The 27292-nt window shown below is 42.0% G+C and overlaps 1 protein-coding gene across 2 annotated transcripts in view; it reads left to right on the forward strand.

Annotated features, from left to right (window-relative positions):
* Nucleotides 1–27292, forward strand: part of LOC139761956 (armadillo repeat-containing protein 7) — a 174342-nt gene that overhangs the window by 32229 nt on the left and 114821 nt on the right. For both annotated transcript variants that reach the window (XR_011715651.1, XM_071686667.1), the window contains exon 3: nucleotides 5403–5570. Coding sequence is in view for 1 of the 2 variants with exons in the window: in XM_071686667.1 (XP_071542768.1) it covers nucleotides 5403–5570 (168 nt within the window). In the remaining variant the exon portion in view is untranslated. The remainder of the gene's footprint in view (nucleotides 1–5402; nucleotides 5571–27292) is intronic.

Raw genomic sequence — 27292 nt, forward strand, 5'->3', positions numbered from 1 at the left:
GGAGGAAGTTGAGATTAAATGTGAATAAGAGCAAGGTTATTAGATTCAGTAGGGTTGAGGGACAAGTTAATTGGGATGTAATTTTGAATGGAGAAAAATTGGAGGAAGTGAAGTGTTTTAGATATCTGGGAGTGGACTTAGCAGCGGATGACACCATGGAAGCAGAAGTGGGTCAAGGGGTTGGGAGGGGGCAAAGGTTCTGGAAGTGATGAAGAATGTGTGGAAGGAAAGAACATTATCTTGGAGAGCAAAAAATGGGTATGTTTGAAGGAATAGTGATTCCAACAATGAAATATGGTTGTGAGGCATGGGCTATTGATGTAATTGTATGGAGGAGGGTGGATGTGTTGGAAATGAAATTGTGTGAGGACGATATGTGGTGTGAGGTGGTTTGATCGAGTAAGTAATGTAAGGGTAAGAGAGATGTGTGGTAATAAAAAGAGTGTGGTTGAGAGAGCAGAAGAGGGTGTTTTGAAATGGTTTGGTCACATGGAGAGAATGAGTGAGGAAAGATTGACCAAGAGGATATATGTGTCAGAGGTGGAGGTAACGAGGAGAAGTGGGAGACCAAATTGGAGGTTGAAGGATGGAGTGAAAGAGATTTTGAGCGATCGGGGCCTGAACATACAGGAGGGTGAAAGGTGTGCAAGGAAAAGAGTGAATTGGAACGATGTGGTATATATATATATATATATATATATATATATATATATATATATATATATATATATATATATTATATTATCCCTGGGGATAGGGGAGAAAGAAAACTTCCCACGTATTCCCTGCGTGTCGTAGAAGGCGATTAAAAGGGGAGGGAGCGTGGGGCTGGAAATCCTCCCCTCGTTTTTTTTTTTTTTTTAATTTTCCAAAAGAAGGAACAGAGAAGGGGGCCAGGTGAGGATATTCCCTCAAAGGCCCAGTCCTCTGTTCTTAACGCTACCTCGCTAACGCGGGAAATGGCAATTAGTTTGAAAGAAAAGAAAAGATTTATGGATCTGGAGAAGGCATATGATAGAGTTGATAGAGATGCTCTGTGGAAGGTATTAAGAATATATGGTGTGGGAGGCAAGTTGTTGGAAGCAGTGAAAAGTTTTTATCGAGGATGTAAGGCATGTGTACGTGTAGGAAGAGAGGAAAGTGATTGGTTCTCAGTGAATGTAGGTTTGCGGCAGGGGTGTGTGATGTCTCCATGGTTGTTTAATTTGTTTATGGATGGGGTTGTTAGGGAGGTGAATGCAAGAGTTTTGGAAAGAGGGGCAAGTATGAAGTCTGTTGTGGATGAGAGAGCTTGGGAAGTGAGTCAGTGTTGTTCGCTGATGATACAGCGCTGGTGGCTGATTCATGTGAGAAACTGCAGAAGCTGGTGACTGAGTTTGGTAAAGTGTGTGGAAGAAGAAAGTTAAGAGTAAATGTGAATAAGAGCAAGGTTATTAGGTACAGTAGGGTTGAGGGTCAAGTCAATTGGGAGGTGAGTTTGAATGGAGAAAAACTGGAGGAAGTGCCAGATCCACTCCCAGATATCTAATCTGGGAGTGGATCTGGCAGCGGATGGAACCATGGAAGCGGAAGTGGATCATAGGGTGGGGGAGGGGGCGAAAATTCTGGGAGCCTTGAAGAATGTGTGGAAGTCGAGAACATTATCTCGGAAAGCAAAAATGGGTATGTTTGAAGGAATAGTGGTTCCAACAATGTTGTATGGTTGCGAGGCGTGGGCTATGGATAGAGTTGTGCGCAGGAGGATGGATGTGCTGGAAATGAGATGTTTGAGGACAATGTGTGGTGTGAGGTGGTTTGATCGAGTAAGTAACGTAAGGGTAAGAGAGATGTGTGGAAATAAAAAGAGCGTGGTTGAGAGAGCAGAAGAGGGTGTTTTGAAATGGTTTGGGCACATGGAGAGAATGAGTGAGGAAAGATTGACCAAGAGGATATATGTGTCGGAGGTGGAGGGAACGAGGAGAAGAGGGAGACCAAATTGGAGGTGGAAAGATGGAGTGAAAAAGATTTTGTGTGATTGGGGCCTGAACATGCAGGAGGGTGAAAGGAGGGCAAGGAATAGAGTGAATTGGAGCGATGTGGTATACCGGTGGTTGACGTGCTGTCAGTGGATTGAATCAAGGCATGTGAAGCGTCTGGGGTAAACCATGGAAAGCTGTGTAGGTATGTATATTTGCGTGTGTGGACGTATGTATATACATGTGTATGGGGGTGGGTTGGGCCATTTCTTTCGTCTGTTTCCTTGCGCTACCTCGCAAACGCGGGAGACCGGAAAAAAAAAAAAAAAAAAAAAAAAAAAAAAAAAAAAAAAACCTTGCCTTCATAGTTTGAATCCTGAGGCACCTCCCCACGATCCATATGTACATTGAAAATCCTTACCAACCAGTCAGCAATGCAATCACCCCCTGTCTTAATAAATTCATCTGCAGTACCATCCTCTCCAGCTTCCTTGCAACATTTCATCTTATGTAACATTTTCTCTTCATCTTCTTTCCTCACCAAACCACTCTCCATAACTCTTCTCACTCACCTTGCATACTACTGTGACCCAAACACTGTACATCTCCCACTCTGTCATCAAACACATTTAACAGTTCTTCAAAATACTCTCCATCTTCACCTCACTTTATCTCTACCTGTTATTGCATCCCCCTTTTACCCCCCCTCATCAATATATTCATTTGTTCCCTTGTTTTTTTGCATATTATTAACCTCATTCCAAAACATCTTATTCTCCCTAAAGTTTACTGGTTTTCACTCACCCTAACTCTTGTTTGCCCTCTTTTTCAAATCCTGCACCTTCCTCTTGACCTTCTGCTGCTTTCTCCTATACATTCCCCAATCATTTGCACTCCTTCCCTTATGTTCTGCCCAAATGCCTCTCTTTTCTCTTTCACTAGCAAACTTACTTTTTCTTTCCACCACTCTAACCTTTCTAAGTTGCCCATATCCCTCCTTTTGCATGTCACAGCAGGCATCTCTTGCACTTGCAAGGAATGCTTTCTGAAATACCTCCCATTTCTTAACCATTCCACTTGCTTTGTATACTCTCACCTTTTGCCGTTCTACATTCAATCTCTCTTGGTATTTCTTCTCACAAATCTCCTTACCAAGTTCACTTATTCTCACCGCTCTCTTCTCACTGACATTGTTTCCTCTTTTCCAAAAACCTCAGCACATCTTCAATCTTGCCTCCATAAATAATGATCAAACATACCACCAACTGCACCTCTCAGCATATTTACATCCAAAAGTCTCTCTTTTACATAATTTTCAGTTAATATGTATTCCAATAGTACCTGCTGACAAATCACATTTATATACTTGTATGCACTCCTCTTTTCTTAACCCAGATTTTCTTAAATTACCAGCCATTTTCCAGCACACAACTCTCATGTGCTGTATAACACTAGATACCCAATACCCCCCCACAATTATACCCTCAACTGCCACATGACTAACCCTCACATTTATATCACCCATCGCTAGTACCCAGTCTCTTACGTCAAAACCGCTGATACCCTCACTCATCTGCTTGCAAAACACTTGCCTCATGAATTTTCTTCTCATGCCCAAGTGTATAAGCACTAACAATCATCCATTGCTTGCCATCCACTTTCATTTTTACCCACATCAATCAAGAATTTATGTCCTTACTCTGTACACACAGTCCCACACCTCATGCCTCAGGAATAGTGCTACTCCTCCCATATCTCTTGTCCTCTCACTAACACTGACTTTACTCTTTAGACATTTCGAAACTTCTCTTCCCATTACTCTTGAGCTGTTTCACTCAGAGCCCGAACATCCAGGTTTCCTTCGTCAGACATACTACCTATATCCTTTGTTCTTGGCGACATCCACACACATTCTGACACCCCAATCAGAGCCTTTGAGGAGGATGAGCACTCCCTTCTTGGCTCCTTTTTCTGTTTCTTCTCTTAGAAATTGTGAAATACAAGAAGGGTGAGGTTTTCAGCCCTCTGCTCCTACTCCCTTCAGTTACCTTCTACGACAAGCATGTAATATTTTTTTTATTTCATTATACTTTGTCGCTGTCTTCCATGTTCATGAGGTAGCGCAAGGAAACAGACGAAAGAATGGCCCAACCCATCCACATACACATGTATATACATACACGTCCACACACAGCACATATACATACCTATACATCTCAACATATACATATATATACACACACAGACTTATACATATATACACATGTACATAATTCATATTGTCTGCCCTTATTCATTCCCGTCACCACCCTGCCACACATGAAATGACAAACCCCTCCCCCCTCCATGTGCGCAAGGTAGCACTAGGAAAAGACAACAAAGGCCATGTATAGTTGTTTTATTTTGATTCTTATGTTGTCAAAGGTTTCAGTATCATGTACCAGAAAAAGGCTGTCATGTATAATGCACTGAAACCACAGCTCCCTTTCCACATCCAGGCCCCACAAAACTTTCCATGGTTTACCCCAGACGCTTCACATGCCCTGATTCAATCCATTGACAGCACGTCGACCCTGGTATACCACATCATTCCAATTTATGCAATATGGAGATGAATTCTTTTACCTCTACCCAAGGGAAGCAAACACATGTGGAATGTAAACAGTATGAACAATGTTGTTTCAAAACAACTATAATTTTACTAACACTAATTACAAAAATTTGATAATGATTTGCCATTTATTGTAGAATATTGTTTACAAGAACAAATGACCACATTTCTAAAACAGTGATGATATATACATATATATCACATTGTTAAAAATACACACACTACTCAAGACTGAGTTTGTAGAAAACAAGTCTATTACAGTGACTAGGATAAGAGGATTTATACCATCCTCTTACAGATTTATATTACATCAGTAACTTGTGTACAAATACAAATCTAAGCTCTTTTGTTGTACACACACATTCATTTTCTCCTGAATAAGCATGAGTGGAAAACTAAAGTCTGACATGTACAGGCATTTGAGCAGCTTATTACAAAAATAGCAAGATAAAAGGATAGATACTTTGATACTGAGTCAGTATCAAAGTACATGACATTCACTATTAGGTCAGATAAAATCAGCCTCAAAACATCTTGTAGGTCAGCTAATGTTTGTATAAACAATGTCATGTTACTCATAGATGGCAGCACACATGATGGGGCAGGCTTTTCAAGCAAATACAGGGAATTTTGACCTGTAATGATAGAGGGAATCATTTTTATAAAGCCATGGGCTAAGTCCAATTCTTGTTAATGGGAATGAATGCGTAAGTAGATATGTTTGCTTGACACAGCTTAAGGGTTAAGGTTGATCTTTTGTCATTTATTATTTGAGACAATCATATGGCTAAGCCTTATGATTAATAAGAGCTTAAACTAGTGTTTGCATCTTTCAGAGGCCAGAGAACAAGTTCTAGCTAATTTAGCTAACTTTGCTTATGATCCCATTAACTATCAATGGCTACGCAGACTGAAAGTTATTGACATCTTCTTGCATCAACTGTCTGAAGGAACATCAACATTGCGCAGCTTCGCAGCATCTGGACTTTGCAATTTAGCTCTTGGTTAGTGGAACAGTATGCATATTTCAGTTTATACAGCAAGTTTATCCCCTTAACCCTTTATTAGAAAGAGGGTAGTGTTTATCATATAAGATTGGACTTCATTATATTTATTTATTTATTTATTTTATTTATTTTGCTTTGTCGCTGTCTCCTGCATTTGCAAGGTAGCGTAAGGAAACAGACGAAAGAAATGGCCCAACCCACCCCCATACACATGTATATACATACACGTCCACACACGCAAATATACATACCTATACATCTCAATGTACACATATATATACACACACACAGACACATACATATATGCCCATGCACACAATTCACACTGCCTTTATTCATTCCCATCGCCACCTCGCCACACATGGAATACCATCCCCCTCCCCCCTCATGTGTGTGAGGTAACGCTAGGAAAAGACAACAAAGGCCCCATTTGTTCACACTCAGTCTCTAGCTGTCATGCAATAATGCCCGAAACCACAGCTCCCTTTCCATATCCAGGCCCCACACAACTTTCCATGGTTTACCCCAGACGCTTCACATGCCCTGATTCAATCCACTGACAGCACATCAACCCCAGTATACCACATCGATCCAATTCACTCTATTCCTAGCCTGCCTTTCACCCTTCTGCATGTTCAGGCCCCTATCACTCGAAATCTTTTTCACTCCATCTTTCCACCTCCAATTTGGTCTCCCACTTCTCCTCGTTCCCTCCACCTCCGACACATATATCCTCTTGGTCAATCTTTCCTCACTCATTCTCTCCATGTGCCCAAACCATTTCAAAACACCCTCTTCTGCTCTCTCAACCACACTCTTTTTATTTCCACACATCTCTCTTACCCTTACATTACTTACTCGATCAAACCACCTCACACCACACATTGTCCTCAAACATCTCATTTTCAGCACATCCACCCTCCTGTGCACAATTCTATCCATAGCCCATGCTTCGCAACCATACAGCACTGTTGGAACCACTATTCCTTCAAACATACCCATTTTTGCTTTCCGAGATAATGTTCTCGACTTCCAAACATTCTTCAAGGCTCCCAGGATTTTCGCCCCCTCCCCCACCCTATGATTCATTTCCGCTTCCATGGTTCCATCCGCTGCCAGATCCACTCCCAGATATCTAAAACACTTTACTTCCTCCAGTTTTTCTCCATTCAAGCCTACCTCCCAATTGACTTGACCCTCAACCCTACTGTACCTAATAACCTTGCTCTTATTCACATATACTCTTAACTTTCTTCTTTCACACACTTTACCAAACTCAGTCACCAGCTTCTGCAGTTTTTCACATGAATCAGCCACCAGCGCTGTATCATCAGCGAACAACAACTGACTCACTTCCCAAGCTCTCTCATCCACAACAGACTTCATACTTGCCCTTCTTTCCAAAACTCTTGCATTCACCTCCCTAACAACCCCATCCATAAACAAATTAAACAACCATGGAGACATCACACACCCCTGCCACAAACCTACATTCACTGAGAACCAATCACTTTCCTCTCTTCCTACACGTACACATGCCTTACATCCTCTATAAAAACTTTTCACTGCTTTTAACAACTTTCCTCCCACACCATATATTCTTAATACCTTCCACAGAGCATCTCTATCAACTCTAGCATATGCCTTCTCCAGATCCATAAATGCTACATACAAATCCATTTGCTTTTCTAAGTATTTCTCACATACATTCTTCAAAGCAAACACCTGATCCACACATCCTCTACCACTTCTGAAACCACAGTGCTCTTCCCCAATCTGATGCTCTGTACATGCCTTCACCCTCTCAATCAATACCCTCCCATATAATTTACCAGGAATACTCAACAAACTTATACCTCTGTAATTTGAGCACTCACTCTTATCCCCTTTGCCTTTGTACAATGGCACTATGCAAGCATTCCGCCAATCCTCAGGCACCTCACCATGAGTCATACATACATTAAATAACCTTACCAACCAGTCAAAAATACAGTCACCCCCTTTTTTTATAGATTCCACTGCAATACCATCCAAACCTGTTGCCTTGCCGGCTTTTATATTCCGCAAAGCTTTTACTACCTCCTCTCTGTTTATCAAATCATTTTCCCTAACCCTCTCACTTTGCAATGTTTATTGCAATTCTTATTTACAGATCCAAAATCAGACCACAGTATCATGTATAGTGAAATGCTGGTATCTCATTATGAAAAGTAATGCACAACAGAAATTACTGTGCATGTGTGCCAAATGCAGGATGTTAGAGGGATTTTTAATCTCACTTTTTATGTTCTATGATTTTCATTGTTGTATATTCATCCGTGATTCAGTGATATTGATTTTAGTGTAATTCATATGAAATCACACAATTTATTTTACCTAGATTTTTATTATGCAGATTAAATTTTGTTGGATATATGTGAGCACTGATACATGAATATTTCACTTAGAATCAATATTTTAGGTGCAGGGATAATTTTAGTCCCCCATGCGTGGCATGAGGGGCTACATGCACAGTATGCGAGGGCAAGTGTTTGTTTATATTTGGCGGGAGACATGGTAAGGAAGGGGTTAAGTGAGCCTTTTATGTTGTTTGTAATGTTTGTCATATAAAAGATTTAGAAGGATAAAGTGCACTTTCTATGTTGCCCATGGTGGCCAAGTCTTTTAATGAAAGTCGGTATTACTTCATAATTGACGATTTTCATGTGTTTACATGTATAGTTGTTATACTTTGATTCTTATGTTTTCAAAGGTTTCAGTATCATGAACCAGAAAAAGCAATGTTGGGAATGTTAAGTTGACCAAGGTAAGATGCGCTAATATTGATTTAGCTTTTATATTTTCATATAGTGACTGACACTATGGCAGAACATTTCTTGGTCATGGATGTCTTGGGTAAAAGGAAAGTGGGGTTAGAAAAATATGAAAGAATTTATTAGAACTCCTTTGGTGTCTGTAGACGTAACCCATTCACTGTGGATATAGCTTACTAATAGTAATTTTTCCACTATCAATGTAAGTCAGCCTCAGTTTTAGGTAGATATTGGAAAAAATTTGTAATAAGAAAGTCGTTCTTTTATGCTCCCCTCCCTCCTCCCCTATTTTTGTAAAGTATTGCCACCTCAAAATAGAAGAAAGACAAGTTATTTATGGTACTAATTTTGCTGTATAAATCCTGTGACATTACATCATACCTAATCACAGTATTCAGTAGTACCATGCTAAATGTTATATCTCACTTCACCGTGAAGTGAGAGGGGTCAGGGAGATTGGTTTGGTAAACTGAGAAGAGGTAGTGAAAGCATTGTGGAAGGTGAAAGCTGGCAAGGCAGCGGGTTTGGATTGTATTGCAGTGGAATTTATTAAAAAAGGGGGTGACTGTGTTGTTGACTGGTTGGTAAGGATATTCATTGTATGTATGGTTCATGGTGTGGAACCTGAGGATTGGCAGAATGCATGCCTAGTGCCATTGTATAAAGGCAAAGGGGATAAGGGTGAATGTTCAAATTACAGAGGTATAAGTTTGTTGAGTATTCCTGTTGAATTATATTGAAGGGTATTGATTGAGATGGTAAAGGCATGTACAGAACATCAGATTCGGGAAGGGCAGTGTGGTTTCAGAAGTGGTAGAGAATGTATGGATCAGTTGTTTGCTTTGAAGAATGTATGTGAGAAATACTTAGAGAACAGGTGGATTTATGTAGCATTTATGTATCTGGAGAAGGCATATGGTAGAGTGGATAGAGATGCTTTGTGGAAGGTATTAAGGGTATATGGTGTGGGAGGCAAGTTGCAAGAAGCAGTGAAAAGTTTTTATCAAGGATGTAAGGCATGTGCACAAGTAGGAAGAGAGGAAAGTGATGGGTTCCCAGTGAATGTTGGTTTGCGGCAGGGATGCGTGATGTCTCTGTGACTGTGTAATTTGTTTATGGATAGGTTTGTTTGGGATATGAATGCTAGAGTTTTGGAGAGAAGAGCAAATATGCTCTCTGGAGGGCTTGGGAAGTGAGTCACTTGTTGTTTAGCTAATGATACAGCGCTGGTGGCTGATTCGGGTGAGAAACTGCAGAAGTTGGTGACTGAGTTTGGTAAAATATGTGAAAGAAGAAAGTTGAGAGTAAATGTGAACAAGAGCAAGGTTTTTAGGTTCAGTAGGGTTGAGGCACAAGTTGATTGGAACGTAAGTTTGAATGGAGAAAAACTGGAGGAAGTGAAGTGTTTTAGATATCTTGGAGTGGATTTAACAGTGGATGGGACCATGGAAGCAGAAGTGAGTCACTGGGTGAGGGAGGGGGCAAAGGTTCTGGGGGTGTTGAAAAATGTGTGGAAGGCGAGAACGTTATCTCAAAAAGCAAAAATGGATATGTTTGAAGGAATAGTGGTTCCAACAATGTTATATGGTTGCGAGGTGTGGGTTATAGATAGGTTTGTGCTGAGGAGGGTGGATGTGTTGGAAATGAAATGTTTGAGGACAATATGTGGTGTGAGGTGGTTTGATTAAGTAATGAAAGGGTAAGAGAGATGTGTGGTAATAAAAAGAGTTTGGTCGAGAGAGCAGAAGAGGGTGTATTGAAATGGTTTCGTCACATGGAGAGAATGAGTGAGGAAAGATTGACAAAAAGGAGATATGTGTCAGAGGAGAATTGGGAGACCAAATGGGAGATGGAAGGATGGAGTGAAAAAGATTTTGAGATGGGGCCTGAACATACAGGAGGGTGAAAGGCGTGCAAGGAATAGAGTGAATTGGAACGATGTGGTATACCGGGGTTGATGTACTGTCAATGGATTGAACCAGGGTATGTGAAGCGTCTGAGGTAAACCATGGAAAGTTTTGTGGGGCCTGGATGTTGAAAGGGAGCTGCGGTTTTGATGCATTACACATGAGGGTTAGAGACTGAGTGTGAATGAATGTGGCCTTTGTTGTCGTTTCTTAGCGCAACCTTATGCATGTGCTGGGGAGGGTTGATGCATTTTCATGTGTGGCAGGATGGCAATGGGAATGGATGAAGGCAGCAAGTATGGATGTGTACGTGTGTATATATGTATATGTCGGTATATGTATGTGTACGTTGAAATGTATAGGTATGTATATGTGCGTGTGTGGGTGTTTATGTATATACATGTGTAAGTGGGTGGTTTGGGCCATTCTTTCATCTGTTTCCTTGCACTCCCTCACTAGCGCAGGAGACAGCGACTAAGTATAATGACAGAATGATAAAGCTAACTTGATGGATGCTATCAGTTGTGAATCCATTCAAAGGTAGGATGACGTCACAACAGAAATGCAACCAACAGTGTTCCTAGATTAGAAACTGCATTCCTGCAAATTCTTCTCAAAAACCAGGCAAAGAGGATCTAGGTAGCATATTGCCTTTTCTTACTTTTTTTTTTTTTTTCTTTTTTGTCGGTCTCCCGCGTTTGCGAGGTAGCGCAAGGAAACAGACGAAAGAAATGGCCCAACCCACCCCCTTACACATGTATACACATACGTCCACACTCTTTCCACACTCATTCTCTCCATGTGCCCAAACCATTTCAAAACACCCTCTTCTGCTCTCTCAACCACGCTCTTTTTATTTCCACACATCTCTCTTACCCTTACGTTACTTACTCGATCAAACCACCTCACACCACACATTGTCCTCAAACATCTCATTTCCAGCACATCCATCCTCCTGCGCACAACTCTATCCATAGCCCATGCCTCGCAACCATACAACATTGTTGGAACCACTATTCCTTCAAACATACCCATTTTTGCTTTCCGAGATAATGTTCTCGACTTCCACACATTCTTCAAGGCTCCCAGAATTTTCGCCCCCTCCCCCACCCTATGATCCACTTCCGCTTCCATGGTTCCATCCGCTGCCAGATCCACTCCCAGATATCTAAAGCACTTCACTTCCTCCAGTTTTTCTCCATTCAAACTCACCTCCCAATTGACTTGACCCTCAACCCTACTGTACCTAATAACCTTGCTCTTATTCACATTTACTCTTAACTTTCGTCTTTCACACACTTTACCAAACTCAGTCACCAGCTTCTGCAGTTTCTCACATGAATCAGCCACCAGCGATGTATCATCAGCGAACAACAACTGACTCACTTCCCACGCTCTCTCATCCCTAACAGACTTCATACTTGCCCCTCTTTCCAAAACTCTTGCATTCACCTCCCTAACAACCCCATCCATAAACAAATTAAACAACCATGGAGACATCACACACCCCTGCCGCAAACCTACATTCACTGAGAACCAATCAATTTCCTCTCTTCCTACACGTACACATGCCTTACATCCTCGATAAAAACTTTTCACTGCTTCTGACAACTTGCCTCCCACATCATATATTCTTAATACCTTCCACAGAGCATCTCTATCAACTCTATCATATGCCTTCTCCAGATCCATAAATTTTTTTTTTTTTTTTTTTTTTTTTTTTTTTTTTTTTATACTTTGTCGCTGTCTCCCGCGTTTGCGAGGTAGCGCAAGGAAACAGACGAAAGAAATGGCCCAACCCCCCCCCCCATACACATGTACATACACACGTCCACACACGCAAATATACATACCTACACAGCTTTCCATGGTTTACCCCAGACGCTTCACATGCCTTGCTTCAATCCACTGACAGCACGTCAACCCCTGTATACCACATGACTCCAATTCACTCTATTTCTTGCCCTCCTTTCACCCTCCTGCATGTTCAGGCCCCGATCACACAAAATCCCTTTCACTCCATCTTTCCACCTCCAATTTGGTCTCCCTCTTCTCCTCGTTCCCTCCACCTCCGACACATATATCCTCTTGGTCAATCTCTCCTCACTCATTCTCTCCATGTGCCCAAACCATTTCAAAACACCCTCTTCTGCTCTCTCAACCACGCTCTTTTTATTTCCACACATCTCTCTTACCCTTACGTTAATTACTCGATCAAACCACCTCACACCACACATTGTCCTCAAACATCTCATTTCCAGCACATCCATCCTCCTGCGCACATCTCTATCCATAGCCCACGCCTCGCAACCATACAGCATTGTTGGAACCACTATTCCCTCAAACATACCCATTTTTGCTTTCCGAGATAATGTTCTCGACTTCCACACATTTTTCAAGGCTCCCAAAATTTTCGCCCCCTCCCCCACCCTATGATCCACTTCCGCTTCCATGGTTCCATCCGCTGACAGATCCACTCCCAGATATCTAAAACACTTCACTTCCTCCAGTTTTTCTCCATTCAAACTCACCTCCCAATTGACTTGACCCTCACCCCTACTGTACCTAATAACCTTGCTCTTATTCACATTTACTCTCAACTTTCTTCTTCCACACACTTTACCAAACTCAGTCACCAGCTTCTGCAGTTTCTCACATGAATCAGCCACCAGCGCTGTATCATCAGCGAACAACAACTGACTCACTTCCCAAGCTCTCTCATCCCCAACAGACTTCATACTTGCCCCTCTTTCCAGGACTCTTGCATTTACCTCCTTTACAACCCCATCCATAAACAAATTAAACAACCATGGAGACATCACACACCCCTGCCGCAAACCTACATTCACTGAGAACCAATCACTTTCCTCTCTTCCTACACGTACACATGCCTTACATCCTCGATAAAAACTTTTCACTGCTTCTAACAACTTGCCTCCCACACCATATATTCTTAATACCTTCCACAGAGCATCTCTATCAACTCTATCATATGCCTTCTCCAGATCCATAAATGCTACATACAAATCCATTTGCTTTTCTAAGTATTTCTCACATACATTCTTCAAAGCAAACACCTGATCCACACATCCTCTACCACTTCTGAAACCGCACTGCTCTTCCCCAATCTGATGCTCTGTACATGCCTTCACCCTCTCAATCAATACCCTCCCATATAATTTACCAGGAATACTCAACAAACTTATACCTCTGTAATTTGAGCACTCACTCTTATCCCCTTTGCCTTTGTACAATGGCACTATGCACGCATTCCGCCAATCCTCAGGCACCTCACCATGAGTCATACATACATTAAATAACCTTACCAACCAGTCAACAATACAGTCACCCCCTTTCTTAATAAATTCCACTGCAATACCATCCAAACCTGCTGCTACATACAAATCCATTTGCTTTTCTAAGTATTTCTCACATACATTCTTCAAAGCAAACACCTGATCCACACATCCTCTACCACTTCTGAAACCACACTGCTCTTCCCCAATCTGATGCTCTGTACATGCCTTCACCCTCTCAATCAATACCCTCCCATATAATTTACCAGGAATACTCAACAAACTTATACCTCTGTAATTTGAGCACTCACTCTTATCCCCTTTGCCTTTGTACAATGGCACTATGCACGCCTTCCGCCAATCCTCAGGCACCTCACCATGAGTCATACATACATTAAATAACCTTACCAACCAGTCAACAATACAGTCACCCCCTTTTTTAATAAATTCCACTGCAATACCATCCAAACCTGCTGCCTTGCCGGCTTTTATCTTCCGCAAAGCTTTTACTACCTCTTCTCTGTTTACCAAATCATTTTCCCTAACCCTCTCACTTTGCACACCACCTCGACCAAAACACCCTATATCTGCCACTCTATCATCAAACACATTCAACAAACCTTCAAAATACTCACTCCATCTCCTTCTCACATCACCACTACTTGTTATCACCTCCCCATTTGCGCCCTTCACTGAAGTTCCCATTTGCTCCCTTGTCTTACGCACTTTATTTACCTCCTTCCAGAACATCTTTTTTTTTTTTTTTTTTATATTATACTTTGTCGCTGTCTCCCGCGTTTGCGAGGTAGTGCAAGGAAACAGACGAAAGAAATGGCCCAACCCCCCCCCCCATACACATACGTCCACACACGCAAATATACATACCTACACAGCTTTCCATGGTTTACCCCAGACGCTTCACATGCCTTGATTCAATCCACTGACAGCACGTCAACCCCGGTATACCACATCGCTCCAATTCACTCTATTCCTTGCCCTCCTTTCACCCTCCTGCATGTTCAGGCCCCGATCACACAAAATCTTTTTCACTCCATCTATCCACCTCCAATTTGGTCTCCCTCTTCTCCTCGTTCCCTCCACCTCCGACACATATATCCTCTTGGTCAATCTTTCCTCACTCATTCTCTCCATGTGCCCAAACCACTTCAAAACACCCTCTTCTGCTCTCTCAACCATGCTCTTTTTATTTCCACACATCTCTCTTACCCTTACGTTACTCACTCGATCAAACCACCTCACACCACACATTGTCCTCAAACATCTTTTTATTCTCCCTAAAATTTAATGATACTCTCTCACCCCAACTCTCATTTGCCCCTTTTTTTCACCTCTTGCACCTTTCTCTTGACCTCCTGTCTCTTTCTTTTATACATCTCCCACTCAATTGCATTCCCTCCCTGCAAAAATTGTCCAAATGCCTCTCTCTTCTCTTTCACTAATACTCTTACTTCTTCATCCCACCACTCACTACCCTTTCTAATCAACCCACCTCCCACTCTTCTCATGCAACAAGCATCTTTTGCGCAATCCATCACTGATTCCCTAAATACATCCCATTCCTCCCCCACTCCCCTTACTTCCATTGTTCTCACCTTTTTCCATTCTGTACTCAGTCTCTCCTGGTACTTCCTCACACAAGTCTCCTTCCCAAGCTCACTTACTCTCACCACCCTCTTCACCTCAACATTCACTCTTCTTTTCTGAAAACCCATACAAATCTTCACCTTAGCCTCCACAAGATAATGATCAGACATCCCTCCAGTTGCACATCTCAGCACATTTACATCCAAAAGTCTCTCTTTCGCGCACCTTTCAATTAACACGTAATCCAATAACGCTCTCTGGCCATCTCTCCTACTTACATAAGTATACTTATGTATATCTCGCTTTTTAAACCAGGTATTCCCAATCATCAGTCCTTTTTCAGCACAAATCTACAAGCTCTTCACCATTTCCATTTACAACACTGAACACCCCATGTATACCAATTATTCCCTCAACTGCCGCATTACTCACCTTTGCATTCAAATCACCCATCACTATAACCCGGTCTCGTGCATCAAAACCACTAACACACTCATTCAGCTGCTCCCAAAACACTTGCCTCTCATGATCTTTCTTCTCATGCCCAGGTGCATATGCACCAATAATCACCCATCTCTCTCCATCAACTTTCAGTTTTACCCATATTAATCGAGAATTTACTTTCTTACATTCTATCACATACTTCCACAACTCCTGTTTCAGGAGTGCTGCTACTCCTTCCCTTGCTCTTGTCCTCTCACTAACCCCTGACTTTACTCCCAAGACATTCCCAAACCACTCTTCCCCTTTACCCTTGAGCTTCGTTTCACTCAGAGCCAAAACATCCAGGTTCCTTTCCTCAAACATACTACCTATCTCTCCTTTTTTCACATCTTGGTTACATCCACACACATTTAGGCACCCCAATCTGAGCCTTCGAGGAGGATGAGCACTCCCCTCGTGACTCCTTCTTTTGTTTCCCATTTTAGAAAATTAAAAAATACAAGGAGGGGAGGATTTCTGGCCCCCCGCTCCCGTCCCCTCTAGTCGCTTTCTACGACACGCGAGGAATACGTGGGAAGTATTCTTTCACCCCTATCCCCAGGGATAATATATATATATATATATATATATATATATATATATATATATATATATATATATATATATATATATATATATATATGTGGATATGTGTGTAGGAGCCATTTTTTCATCTGTTCCTTGCATACTTTGTTATTGCAGGAAATGGTCAATGTCCATGAACAAAATTTATGAAAAGAGAAAATTCTCATAGACTTTGAAAATATTTAGACAATTTTTTCCAGCTTGTTACAAGTTGAAGCACATTATCATAAGTCTGTGCATTATACTCCAATTCTAAAGTGCCATAAGGTCTTGAGGCCTTCAGATATTCAAATCTTGTTTAATTCCACAGTGCATTATGTATGTAAATATATAAGAAACTGATTTCCTTTTTTTACATTGATTTTTAGACTATTTTATTTTTAGACTATTTTATTTTCTCAAACTTCCTTATGGTATCTTATAAAAAAGAACTACTTTATATTTTTGGAATGTGTTACATCATATTCAAAATGGCATTTTATGCTAATTTCAACACATGATAGACTTTAAATGTTTCTCCCTCAAATCATATAAATAAATGATTTTTTCACTTGTAGTCGCACTTTTTTACATTTATCTTATTTCATATTTTACAGTTTTTTGCATATTACAGTTATCTGCTTTCTTGCCAAAGTGCAGTGGATCACAGTTCTCCAACTACAGTGGTCCTTTTCTTCTCAGACAACTCAGTCATCAGTGCCCAAATGTTACACAGCAATCATAAAAGTTTTCCTCAGTAATTTGATGAGAGGGAAATATATAGTGTCCTCCCCTTACATGCCATGCACATTGAAGTTAGGGTGAAAATAATTGTATCATTTTTTAAATGACATGAGAAGAGTTCCAGTATGGATTATTAGGTTTCGTAGATATTTTTTTTATTAAGGGAGCGGGGGGCTGGAAATCCTCCCCTCTCATTTTTTTTTTTTTTTTTTCCAAAAGAAGGAACAGCGAAGGGGGCCAGGTGAGGATATTCCCTCAAAGGCCCAGTCCTCTGTTCTTAACGCTACCTCGCTAATGCGGGAAATGGCGAATAGTATGAAAGAAAGAAAAATATATATATATATATATATATACACACACACACACCCATACACATACATACGCACACATACACACACACATACACACACACATACATATACATATGAATAATGCAAGAAACAATTTAGAAAACTGAAACTTCTAGCTTGAAATGAAATGAAATGAAATGAAATGAAATGAAAAAATGAATGTCACATAATGGTTCAACCTCTGGCTATGGAAACAGGAAATGCACAATTTACTTACACAAATGTCAGTAGTAGTTCTCATCAATTTAACCACTGTATCAATAAGCTTCAATGTCTAAGCTACATTTTTTCAATTTCACTATTTTCTTGTCAGAGCACCATGTATGAAAACTATCACTCCAGTAACACAACTATAAACATTTACTTCCCCTTTAAAAGAGTTTTGGGGAAGTCTGACTCGATACACTGCGGGACACTCTACCACCTGGTGAGGTTTGTGTTGCAATGGTTCTTGATTCACAAACGTAGTAGCATCACTGGTGGGCCAAGGTAGTTCCGTTGGCGAAGAGGAGCTCATGAAACATGTCGGAAAGCATGCTACTGCAGGCAGGAGTTGGGCCATTTCTTTTGTCTGTTTCCTTGCGCTACCTCGCAAATGCGGGAGACAGCGATAAAGCAAAAAAAAAAAAAAAAAAAAAAAAAGGAGAAAAAAAAAAAAATGGTAGAAAAGGCAATATGCTACATTTTTATACTCAGTTTTTCAAATTTGCAAATCCATCTCTGCAGCAATCATTCACATTATATACTATAAAAATAGGGGATAGGAGAGAAAAAATACTTCCCACGCATTCCTCATGTGTCGTAGAAGGCAACTAAAGGGGACGGGAGCGGGGGGGCTAGAAACCCTCCCCTCCTTGTATTTAAACTTTCTAAAAGGGAAAACAGAAGGAGTCACACGGGGAGTGCTCATCCTCCTCGAAGGCTCAGATTGAGGTGTCTAAATGTGTGTGGGTGTAACCAAGATGAGAAAAAAGGAGAGATAGGTAGTATGTTTGAGGAAAGGAACCTAGATGTTTTGGCTCTGAGTGAAACGAAGCTCAAGGGTAAAGGGGAAGAGTGGTTTGGGAATGTTTTGGGAATAAAGTTTGGGGTTGGTGAGAGGACAAGAGCAAGGGAAGGAGTAGCACTACTCCTGAAACAGGAGTGGTGGGAGTATGTGATAGAGTGTAAGAAAGTAAACTTTAGATTGATATGGGTAAAACTGAAAGTGGATGGAGAGAGATGGCTGATTATTGGTGCCTATGCACCTGGGCATGAGAAGAAAGATCATGAGAGGCAAGTGTTTTGGGAGCAGCTGAATGAGTGTGTTAGTAGTTTTGATGCACGAGACCGGGTTATAGTGATGGGTGATTTGAATGGAAAGGTGAGTAATGTGGCAGTTGAGGAAATAATTGGTGTACATGGGATGTTCAGTCTTGTAAATGGAAATGGTGAAGAGCCTGTAGATTTATGTGCTGAGAAAGGACTGGTGATTGAGAATACCTGGTTTAAAGAGAGAGATATACATAAGTATACGTATGTACATAGGAGAGATGGCCAGAGAGCATTATTGGATTATGTGTTGATTGATAGGCACATGAAAAAGAGATTTTTGGATGTTAATGTGCTGAGAGGTGCAACTGGAGGGATGTCTGATCTTGTGGAGGCGAAGGTGAAAATTTGTAGAGGTTTTCCGAAAAGAAGAGAGAATGTTGCTGGAGAAAAGAATGGTGAGAGTAAGTGAGCTTGGGAAGGAGACTTGTGTGAGGAAGTTCCAGGAGAGACTGAGTACAGAATGGAAAAAGGTGAGAGCAAAGGACATAAGGGGAGTGGGGGAAGAATGGGATGTATTTAAGGAAGCAGTGATGGCTTGCACAAAAGATGCTTGTGGCATGAGAAGCGTGGGAGGTGGGCAGATTAGAAAGGGTAGTGAGTGGTGGGATGAAGAAGTAAGGTTGTTAGTGAAAGAGAAGAGAGAGGCATTTGGACAATTTTTGCAGGGAAATAGTGCAAATGACTGGGAAATGTATAAAAGAAAGAGGCAGGAGGTCAAGAGAAAGGTGCAAGAGGTGAAAAAGAGGGCAAATAAGAGTTGGGGTGAGAGAGTATCATTAGATACTGGGGGGGACGGGAGCGGGGGGCCGGAAATCCTCCCCTCCTTGTATTTTTAACTTTCTAAAATGGGAAACAGAAGAAGGAGTCACGCGGGGAGTGCTCATCCTCCTCGAAGGCTCAGACTGGGGTGTCTAAATGTGTGTGGATGTAACCAAGATGTGAAAAAAGGAGAGATAGGTAGTATGTTTGAGGAAAGGAACCTGGATGTTTTGGCTCTGAGTGAAACGAAGCTCAAGGGTAAAGGGGAAGAGTGGTTTGGGAATGTCTTGGGAGTAAAGGCAGGGGTTAGTGAGAGGACAAGAGCAAGGGAAGGAGTAGCAGTACTCCTGAAACAGGAGTTGTGGGAGTATGTGATAGAATGTAAGAAAGTAAATTCTCAATTAATATGGGTAAAACTGAAAGTTGATGGAGAGAGATGGGTGATTATTTGTGCATATGCACCTGGGCATGAGAAGAAAGATCATGAGAGGCAAGTGTTTTGGGAGCAGCTGAATGAGTGTGTTAGTGGTTTTGATGCACGAGACCGGGTTATAGTGATGGGTGATTTGAATGCAAAGGTGAGTAATGTGGCAGTTGAGGGAATAATTGGTATACATGGGATGTTCAGTGTTGTAAATGGAAATGGTGAAGAGCTTGTAGATTTCTGTGCTGCAAAAGGAATGGTGATTGGGAATACCTGGTTTAAAAAGCGAGATATACATAAGTATACGTATGTAAGTAGGAGAGATGGCCAGAGAGCATTATTGGATTACGTGTTAATTGACAGGCGCGCGAAAGAGAGACTCTTGGATGTTAATGTGCTGAGAGGTGCAACTGGAGGGATGTCTGATCATTATCTTGTGGAGGCTAAGGTGAAGATTTGTATGGGTTTTCAGAAAAGAAGAGTGAATGTTGGGTGAAGAGGGTGGTGAGAGTAAGTGAGCTTGAGAAGGAGACTTGTGTGAGGAAGTACCAGGAGAGACTGAGTACAGAATGGAAAAAGGTGAGAACAATGGAAGTAAGGGGAGTGGGGGAGGAATGGGATGTATTTAGGGAATCAGTGATGGATTGCGCAAAAGATGCTTGTGGCATGAGAAAAGTGGGAGGTGGGTTGATTAGAAAGGGTAGTGAGTGGTGGGATGAAGAAGTAAGATTATTAGTGAAAGAGAAGAGAGAGGCATTTGGACGATTTTTGCAGGGAGGGAATGCAATTGAGTGGGAGATGTATAAAAGAAAGAGACAGGAGGTCAAGAGAAAGGTGCAAGAGGTGAAAAAGAGGGCAAATGAGAGTTGGGGTGAGAGTGTAACATTAAATTTTAGGGAGAATAAAAAGATGTTCTGGAAGGGGGTAAATAAAGTGCGTAAGACAAGGGAGCAAATGGGAACTTCAGTGAAGGGCGCAAATGGGGAGGTGATAACAAGTAGTGGTGATGTGAGAAGAGATGGAGTGAGTATTTTGAAGGTTTGTTGAATGTGTTTGATGATGGAGTGGCAGATATAGGGTGTTTTGGTCGAGGTGGTGTGCAAAGTGAGAGGGTTAGGGAAAATGATTTGGTAAACAGAGAAGAGGTAGTGAAAGCTTTGCGGAAGATGAAAGCCGGCAAGGCAGAAGGTTTGGATGGTATTGCAGTGGAATTTATTAAAAAAGGGGGTGACTGTATTGTTGACTGGTTGGTAAGGTTATTTAATGTTTGTATGACTCATGGTGAGGTGCCTGAGGATTGGCGGAATGTGTGCATAGTGCCATTGTACAAAGGCAAAGGGGGTAAAAGTGAGTGCTCAAATTACAGAGGTATAAGTTTGTTGAGTATTCCTGGTAAATTATATGGGAGGGTATTGATTGAGAGGGTGAAGGCATGTACAGAGCATCAGATTGGGGAAGAGCAGTGTGGTTTCAGAAGTGGTAGAGGATGTGTGGATCAGGTGTTTGCTTTGAAGAATGTATGTGAGAAATACTTAGAAAAGCAAATGGATTTGTATGTAGCATTTATGGATCTGGAGAAGGCATATGATAGAGTTGATAGAGATGCTCTGTGGAAGGTATTAAGAATATATGGTGTGGGAGGAAAGTTGTTAGAAGCAGTGAAAAGTTTTTATCGAGGATGTAAGGCATGTGTACGTGTAGGAAGAGAGGAAAGTGATTGGTTCTCAGTGAATGTAGGTTTGCGGCAGGGGTGTGTGATGTCTCCATGGTTGTTTAATTTGTTTATGGATGGGGTTGTTAGGGAGGTAAATGCAAGAGTTTTGGAAAGAGGGGCAAGTATGAAGTCTGTTGGGGATGAGAGAGCTTGGGAAGTGAGTCAGTTGTTGTTCGCTGATGATACAGCGCTGGTGGCTGATTCATGTGAGAAACTGCAGAAGCTGGTGACTGAGTTTGGTAAAGTGTGTGGAAGAAGAAAGTTAAGAGTAAATGTGAATAAGAGCAAGGTTATTAGGTACAGTAGGGTTGAGGGTCGGGTCAATTGGGAGGTGAGTTTGAATGGAGAAAAACTGGAGGAAGTGAAGTGTTTTAGATATCTGGGAGTGGATCTGGCAGCGGATGGAACCATGGAAGCGGAAGTGGATCATAGGGTGGGGGAGGGGGCGAAAATCCTGGGGGCCTTGAAGAATGTGTGGAAGTCGAGAACATTATCTCGGAAAGCAAAAATGGGTATGTTTGAAGGAATAGTGGTTCCAACAATGTTGTATGGTTGCGAGGCGTGGGCTATGGATAGAGTTGTGCGCAGGAGGATGGATGTGCTGGAAATGAGATGTTTGAGGACAATGTGTGGTGTGAGGTGGTTTGATCGAGTGAGTAATGTAAGGGTAAGAGAGATGTGTGGAAATAAAAAGAGCGTGGTTGAGAGAGCAGAAGAGGGTGTTTTGAAGTGGTTTGGGCACATGGAGAGGATGAGTGAGGAAAGATTGACCAAGAGGATATATGTGTCGGAGGTGGAGGGAACAAGGAGAAGAGGGAGACCAAATTGGAGGTGGAAAGATGGAGTGAAAAAGATTTTGTGTGATCGGGGCCTGAACATGCAGGAGGGTGAAAGGAGGGCAAGGAATAGAGTGAATTGGAGCGATGTGGTATACCGGGGTTGACGTGCTGTCAGTGGATTGAGGCAGGGCATGTGAAGCGTTTGGGGTAAACCATGGAAAGCTGTGTAGGTATGTATATTTGCGTGTGTGGACGTATGTATATACATGTGTATGGGGGGGGGTTGGGCCATTTCTTTCGTCTGTTTCCTTGCGCTACCTCGCAAACGCGGGAGACAGCGACAAAGTATAATAAAAATAAGTAAAAATGATTCATGGTGAGGTGCCTGAGGATTGGCGGAATGCGTGCATAGTGCCATTGTACAAAGGCAAAGGGGATAAGAGTGAGTGCTCAAATTACAGAGGTATAAGTTTGTTGAGTATTCCTGGTAAATTATATGGGAGGGTATTGATTGAGAGGGTGAAGGCATGTACAGAGCATCAGATTGGGGAAGAGCTGTTTGGTTTCAGAAGTGGTAGAGGATATGTGGATCAGGTGTTTGCTTTGAAGAATGTATGTGAGAAATACTTAGAAAAGCAAATGGATTTGTATGTAGCATTTATGGATCTGGAGAAGGCATATGATAGAGTTGATAGAGATGCTCTGTGGAAGGTATTAAGAATATATGGTGTGGGAGGCAAGTTGTTAGAAGCAGTGAAAAGTTTTTATCAAGGATGTAAGGCATGTGTACGTGTAGGAAGAGAGGAAAGTGATTGGTTCTCAGTGAATGTAGGTTTGTGGCAGGGGTGTGTGATGTCTCCATGGTTGTTTAATTTGTTTATGGATGGGGTTGTTAGGGAGGTGAATGCAAGAGTTTTGGAAAGAGGGGCAAGTATGAAGTCTGTTGGGGATGAGAGAGCTTGGGAAGTGAGTCAGTTGTTGTTCGCTGTTGATACAGCGCTAGTGGCTGATTCATGTGAGAAACTGCAGAAGCTGGTGACTGAGTTTGGTAAAGTGTGTGAAAGAAGAAAGTTAAGAGTGAATGTGAATAAGAGCAAGGTTATCAGGTACAGTAGGGTTGAGGGTCAAGTCAATTGGGAGGTACGTTTGAATGGAGAAAAACTGGAGGAAGTAAAGTGTTTTAGATATCTGGGAGTGGATCTGGCAGCGGATGGAACCATGGAAGCGGAAATGAATCATAGGGTGGGGGAGGGGGCGAAAATCCTGGGAGCCTTGAAGAATGTGTGGAAGTCGAGAACATTATCTCTGAAAGCAAAAATGGGTATGTTTGAAGGAATAGTGGTTCCAACAATGTTGTATGGTTGCGAAGCGTGGGCTATGGATAGAGTTGTGTGCAGGAGGGTGGATGTGCTGGAAATGAGATGTTTGAGGACAATGTGTGGTGTGAGGTGGTTTGATCGAGTAAGTAATGTAAGGGTAAGAGAGATGTGTGGAAATAAAAGGGTGTGGTTGAGAGGGGAGAAGAGGGTGTTTTGAAATGGTTTGGGCACATGGAGAGAATGAGTGAGGAAAGATTAGCAAAGAGGATATATGTGTCGGAGGTGGAGGGAACGAGGAGAAGTGGGAGACCAAATTGGAGGTGGAAAGATGGAGTGAAAAAGATTTTGTGTGATCGTTGCCTGAACATGCAGGAGGGTGAAAGGAGGGCAAGGAATAGAGTGAATTGGATCGATGTGGTATACCGGGGTTGACGTGTTGTCAGTGGATTGAATCAGGGCATGTGAAGTGTCTGGGGTAAACCATGGAAAGTTGTGTGGGGCCTGGATGTGGAAAGGGAGCTGTGGTTTCGGGCATTATTGCGTGGCAGCTAGAGACTGAGTGTGAGCGAATGGGGCCTTTGTTGTCTTTTCCTAGAGCTACCTCGCACACATAAGGGGGGAGGGGGATGGTATTCCATGTGTGGCGAGGTGGCGATGGGAGTGAATGGGGGCAGACAGTGTGAATTGTGTGCATGGGTATATATGTATGTGTCTGTGTATGTATATATATGTGTACATTGAGATGTATAGTTATGTATATTTGCGTGTGTGGACATGTTTGTCTGTATACAATGTGTATGGGGTGGGTTGGGCCATTTCTTTCGTCTGTTTCCTTGTGCTACCTCGCAAACGCGGGAGACAGTGACAAAGCAAAATAAATAAAGAGAAAAAAAAAGTTTTGGAAGGAGGTAAATAAAGTGTGTAAGACAAGGGAACAAATGGGAACATCGGTGAAGGGGGCTAATGGAGAGGTGTTAACAAGTAGTGGTGATGTGAGAAGGAGATGGAATGAGTATTTTGAAGGTTTGTTGAATTTGTTAGATTATAGAGTGGCAGATATAGGGTGTTTTGGTTGAGGTGGTGTGCGAAATGAGAGGGTTAGGGAGAATGATTTGGTAAACAGAGAAGAGGTAGTAAAAGCCCTGTGGAAGATGGAAGCCAGCAAAGAAGTGGGTTTGGATGGTATTGCCGTGGAATTTATTGAGAAAGAGGGTGATTGTGTCGTTGACTCATTGGTAAGGATATTTAATGTATGTATATATGAGGATGTAAGGCATGTGTATGTGTAGGAAGAGAGGAAAGTGATTGGTTCTCAGTGAATGTAGGTTTGCGGCAGGCCTGTGTGATGTCTCCATGGTTGTTTAATTTGTTTTTGGATGGGGTTGTTAGGGAGGTGAATGCAAGAGTTTTTGAAAGAGGGGTAAGTATGCAGTCTGTTGTGGATGAGAGAGCCTGGGAAGTGAGTCAGTTGTTGTTCGCTGATGACACAGTGCTGGTGGCTGAGTGTGGTAAAGTGTGTGAAAGAAGAAAGTTGAGAGTAAATGTGAATAAGAGAAAGGTTATTAGGTACAAAAGGGGTGAGGGTCAAGTCAATTGGGAGGTAAGTTTGAATGGACAAAAACTGGAAGTGAAGTGTTTTAGATATCTGGGAGTGGATTTGGCAGTGGATGGCACCATGGAAGCGTAAGTGAATCATAGGGTGGGGGAGGGGGCGAAAATTCTGGGAGCCTTGAAGAATGTGTGGAAGTTGAGAACATTATCTCAGAAAGCAAAAATGGGTATGTTTAAAGGAATAGTGGTTCCAACAATGTTGTACGGTTGCGAGGCGTGGGCTATGGATAGAGTTGTGCGGAGGAGGGTGGATGTGCTGGAAATGAGATGTTTGAGGACAATATGTGGTGTGAGGTGGTTTGATTGAGTAAGTAATAATAGGGTTAGAGAGATGTGTGGTAATAAAATGAGTGCAGTTGAGAGAGCTGAAGAGGTTGTTTTGAAATGGTTTGGTCACATGGAGAGAACGAGTGAGGAAAGATTGACCAAGAGGATATATGTGTCGGAGGTGGAGGGAACTAGGAGAAGTGGGAGACCAAATTGGAGGTGGAAAGATGGAGTGAAAAAGATTTTGAGTGATCGGGGCCTGAACATGCAGGAGGTGAAAGGGGTGCAGGGAATAGAGTGAATTAGAACGATGTGGTATACCGGGGTCGACGTACTGTCAATGGATTGAACCAGGGCATGTGAAGCGTCTGGGGTAAACCATGGAAAGTTGTGTGGGGCCTGGATGTGGAAAGGGAGGTGTGGTTTCGGTGCATTATTATATGACAGCTAGAGAATGAGTGTGAACGAATGTGGCCTTTGTTGTCTTTTCCTAGCGCTACCTCGCACACATGAGGGGGGAGGGGGATGTTATTCCATGTGTGGCAAGGTGGCGATGGGAATGAATAAAGGCAGGCAGTATGAATTATGTACATGTGTATATATGTATATGTCTGTGTGTGTATATATATGTATACATTGGGATGTGTAGGTATGTATATTTGCGTGTGTGGACATGTATGTATATACATGTGTTTGAGGGTGGGTTGGGCCATTCTTTCGTCTGTTTCCTTGCACTACCTTGCTAACGTGGGAGACAGCGACAAAGCAAAATAAATGAAAATAAAATGACTCATGGTATGTATTACTCATGGTGAGGTGCCTGAGGATTGGTGGAATGCTTGCATAGTGCCATTGTACATAGGCAAAGGGGATAAAAGTGAGTACTCAGAGTACAAAGGTATAAGTTTGTCGAGTATTCCTGGGAAATTATATGGGAGGGTATTGATTGCGAGGGTGAAGGCATGTACAAAGCATTAGATTAGGGATGAGCAGTGTGGTTTCAGAAGTGGTAGAGTATGTGTGGATCAGGTGTTTGCTTTGAAGAATGTATGTGAGAAATACTTAGAAAAGCAAATGGATTTATATGTAGCATTAATGGATCTGGAGAAAGCATCTGATGAAGTTGATAGAGATGCTCTGTTGAAGGTATTAAGAATATATGGTGTGGGGGGCAAGTTGTTAGAAGCAGTGAAAAGTTTTGATCGAGGGTGTAAGTCATGTGTACAAGTAGGAAGAGAGGAAAGTGATTGGTTCTCAGTGAATGTTGGTTTGCGGCAGGGGTGCGTGATGTCTCCAAGGTTGTTTAATTTGTTTATGGATGGGGTTGTTAGGGAGGTGAATGCAAGAGTTTTTGAAAGATGGGCAAGTATGCAGTCTGTTGTGGATGAGAGAGCTTGGGAAGTGAGTTAGTTATTGTTTGCTGATGGTACAGCGCTGGTGGCTGATTCAGGTGAGAAACTGCAGAAGCTGGTGACTGAGTTTGGTAAAGTGTGTGAAAGAAGAAAGCTGAAAGTAAATGTGAATAAGGGCAAGGTTATAGTAGGGTTAAGGGACAAGTCAAGTGGGAGATAAGTTTGAACGGAGAAAAACTGGAGGAAGTGAAGTGCTTTAGATATCTGAGAGTGGATTTGGCAACGGATGGAACCATGGAGGCGGAAGTGAGTCGCAGGGTGGGGGAGGGGGGCGAAAGTTCTAGTCTCCCTCTTCTCCTCGTTTCCTCCACCTCTGACACATATATCCTCTTTGTCAATCTTTCCTCTCTCATTCTCT

This window comes from Panulirus ornatus, chromosome 42 (assembly GCF_036320965.1).
Source record: "Panulirus ornatus isolate Po-2019 chromosome 42, ASM3632096v1, whole genome shotgun sequence".
Classification (NCBI taxonomy): Eukaryota; Metazoa; Arthropoda; class Malacostraca; order Decapoda; family Palinuridae; genus Panulirus; species Panulirus ornatus.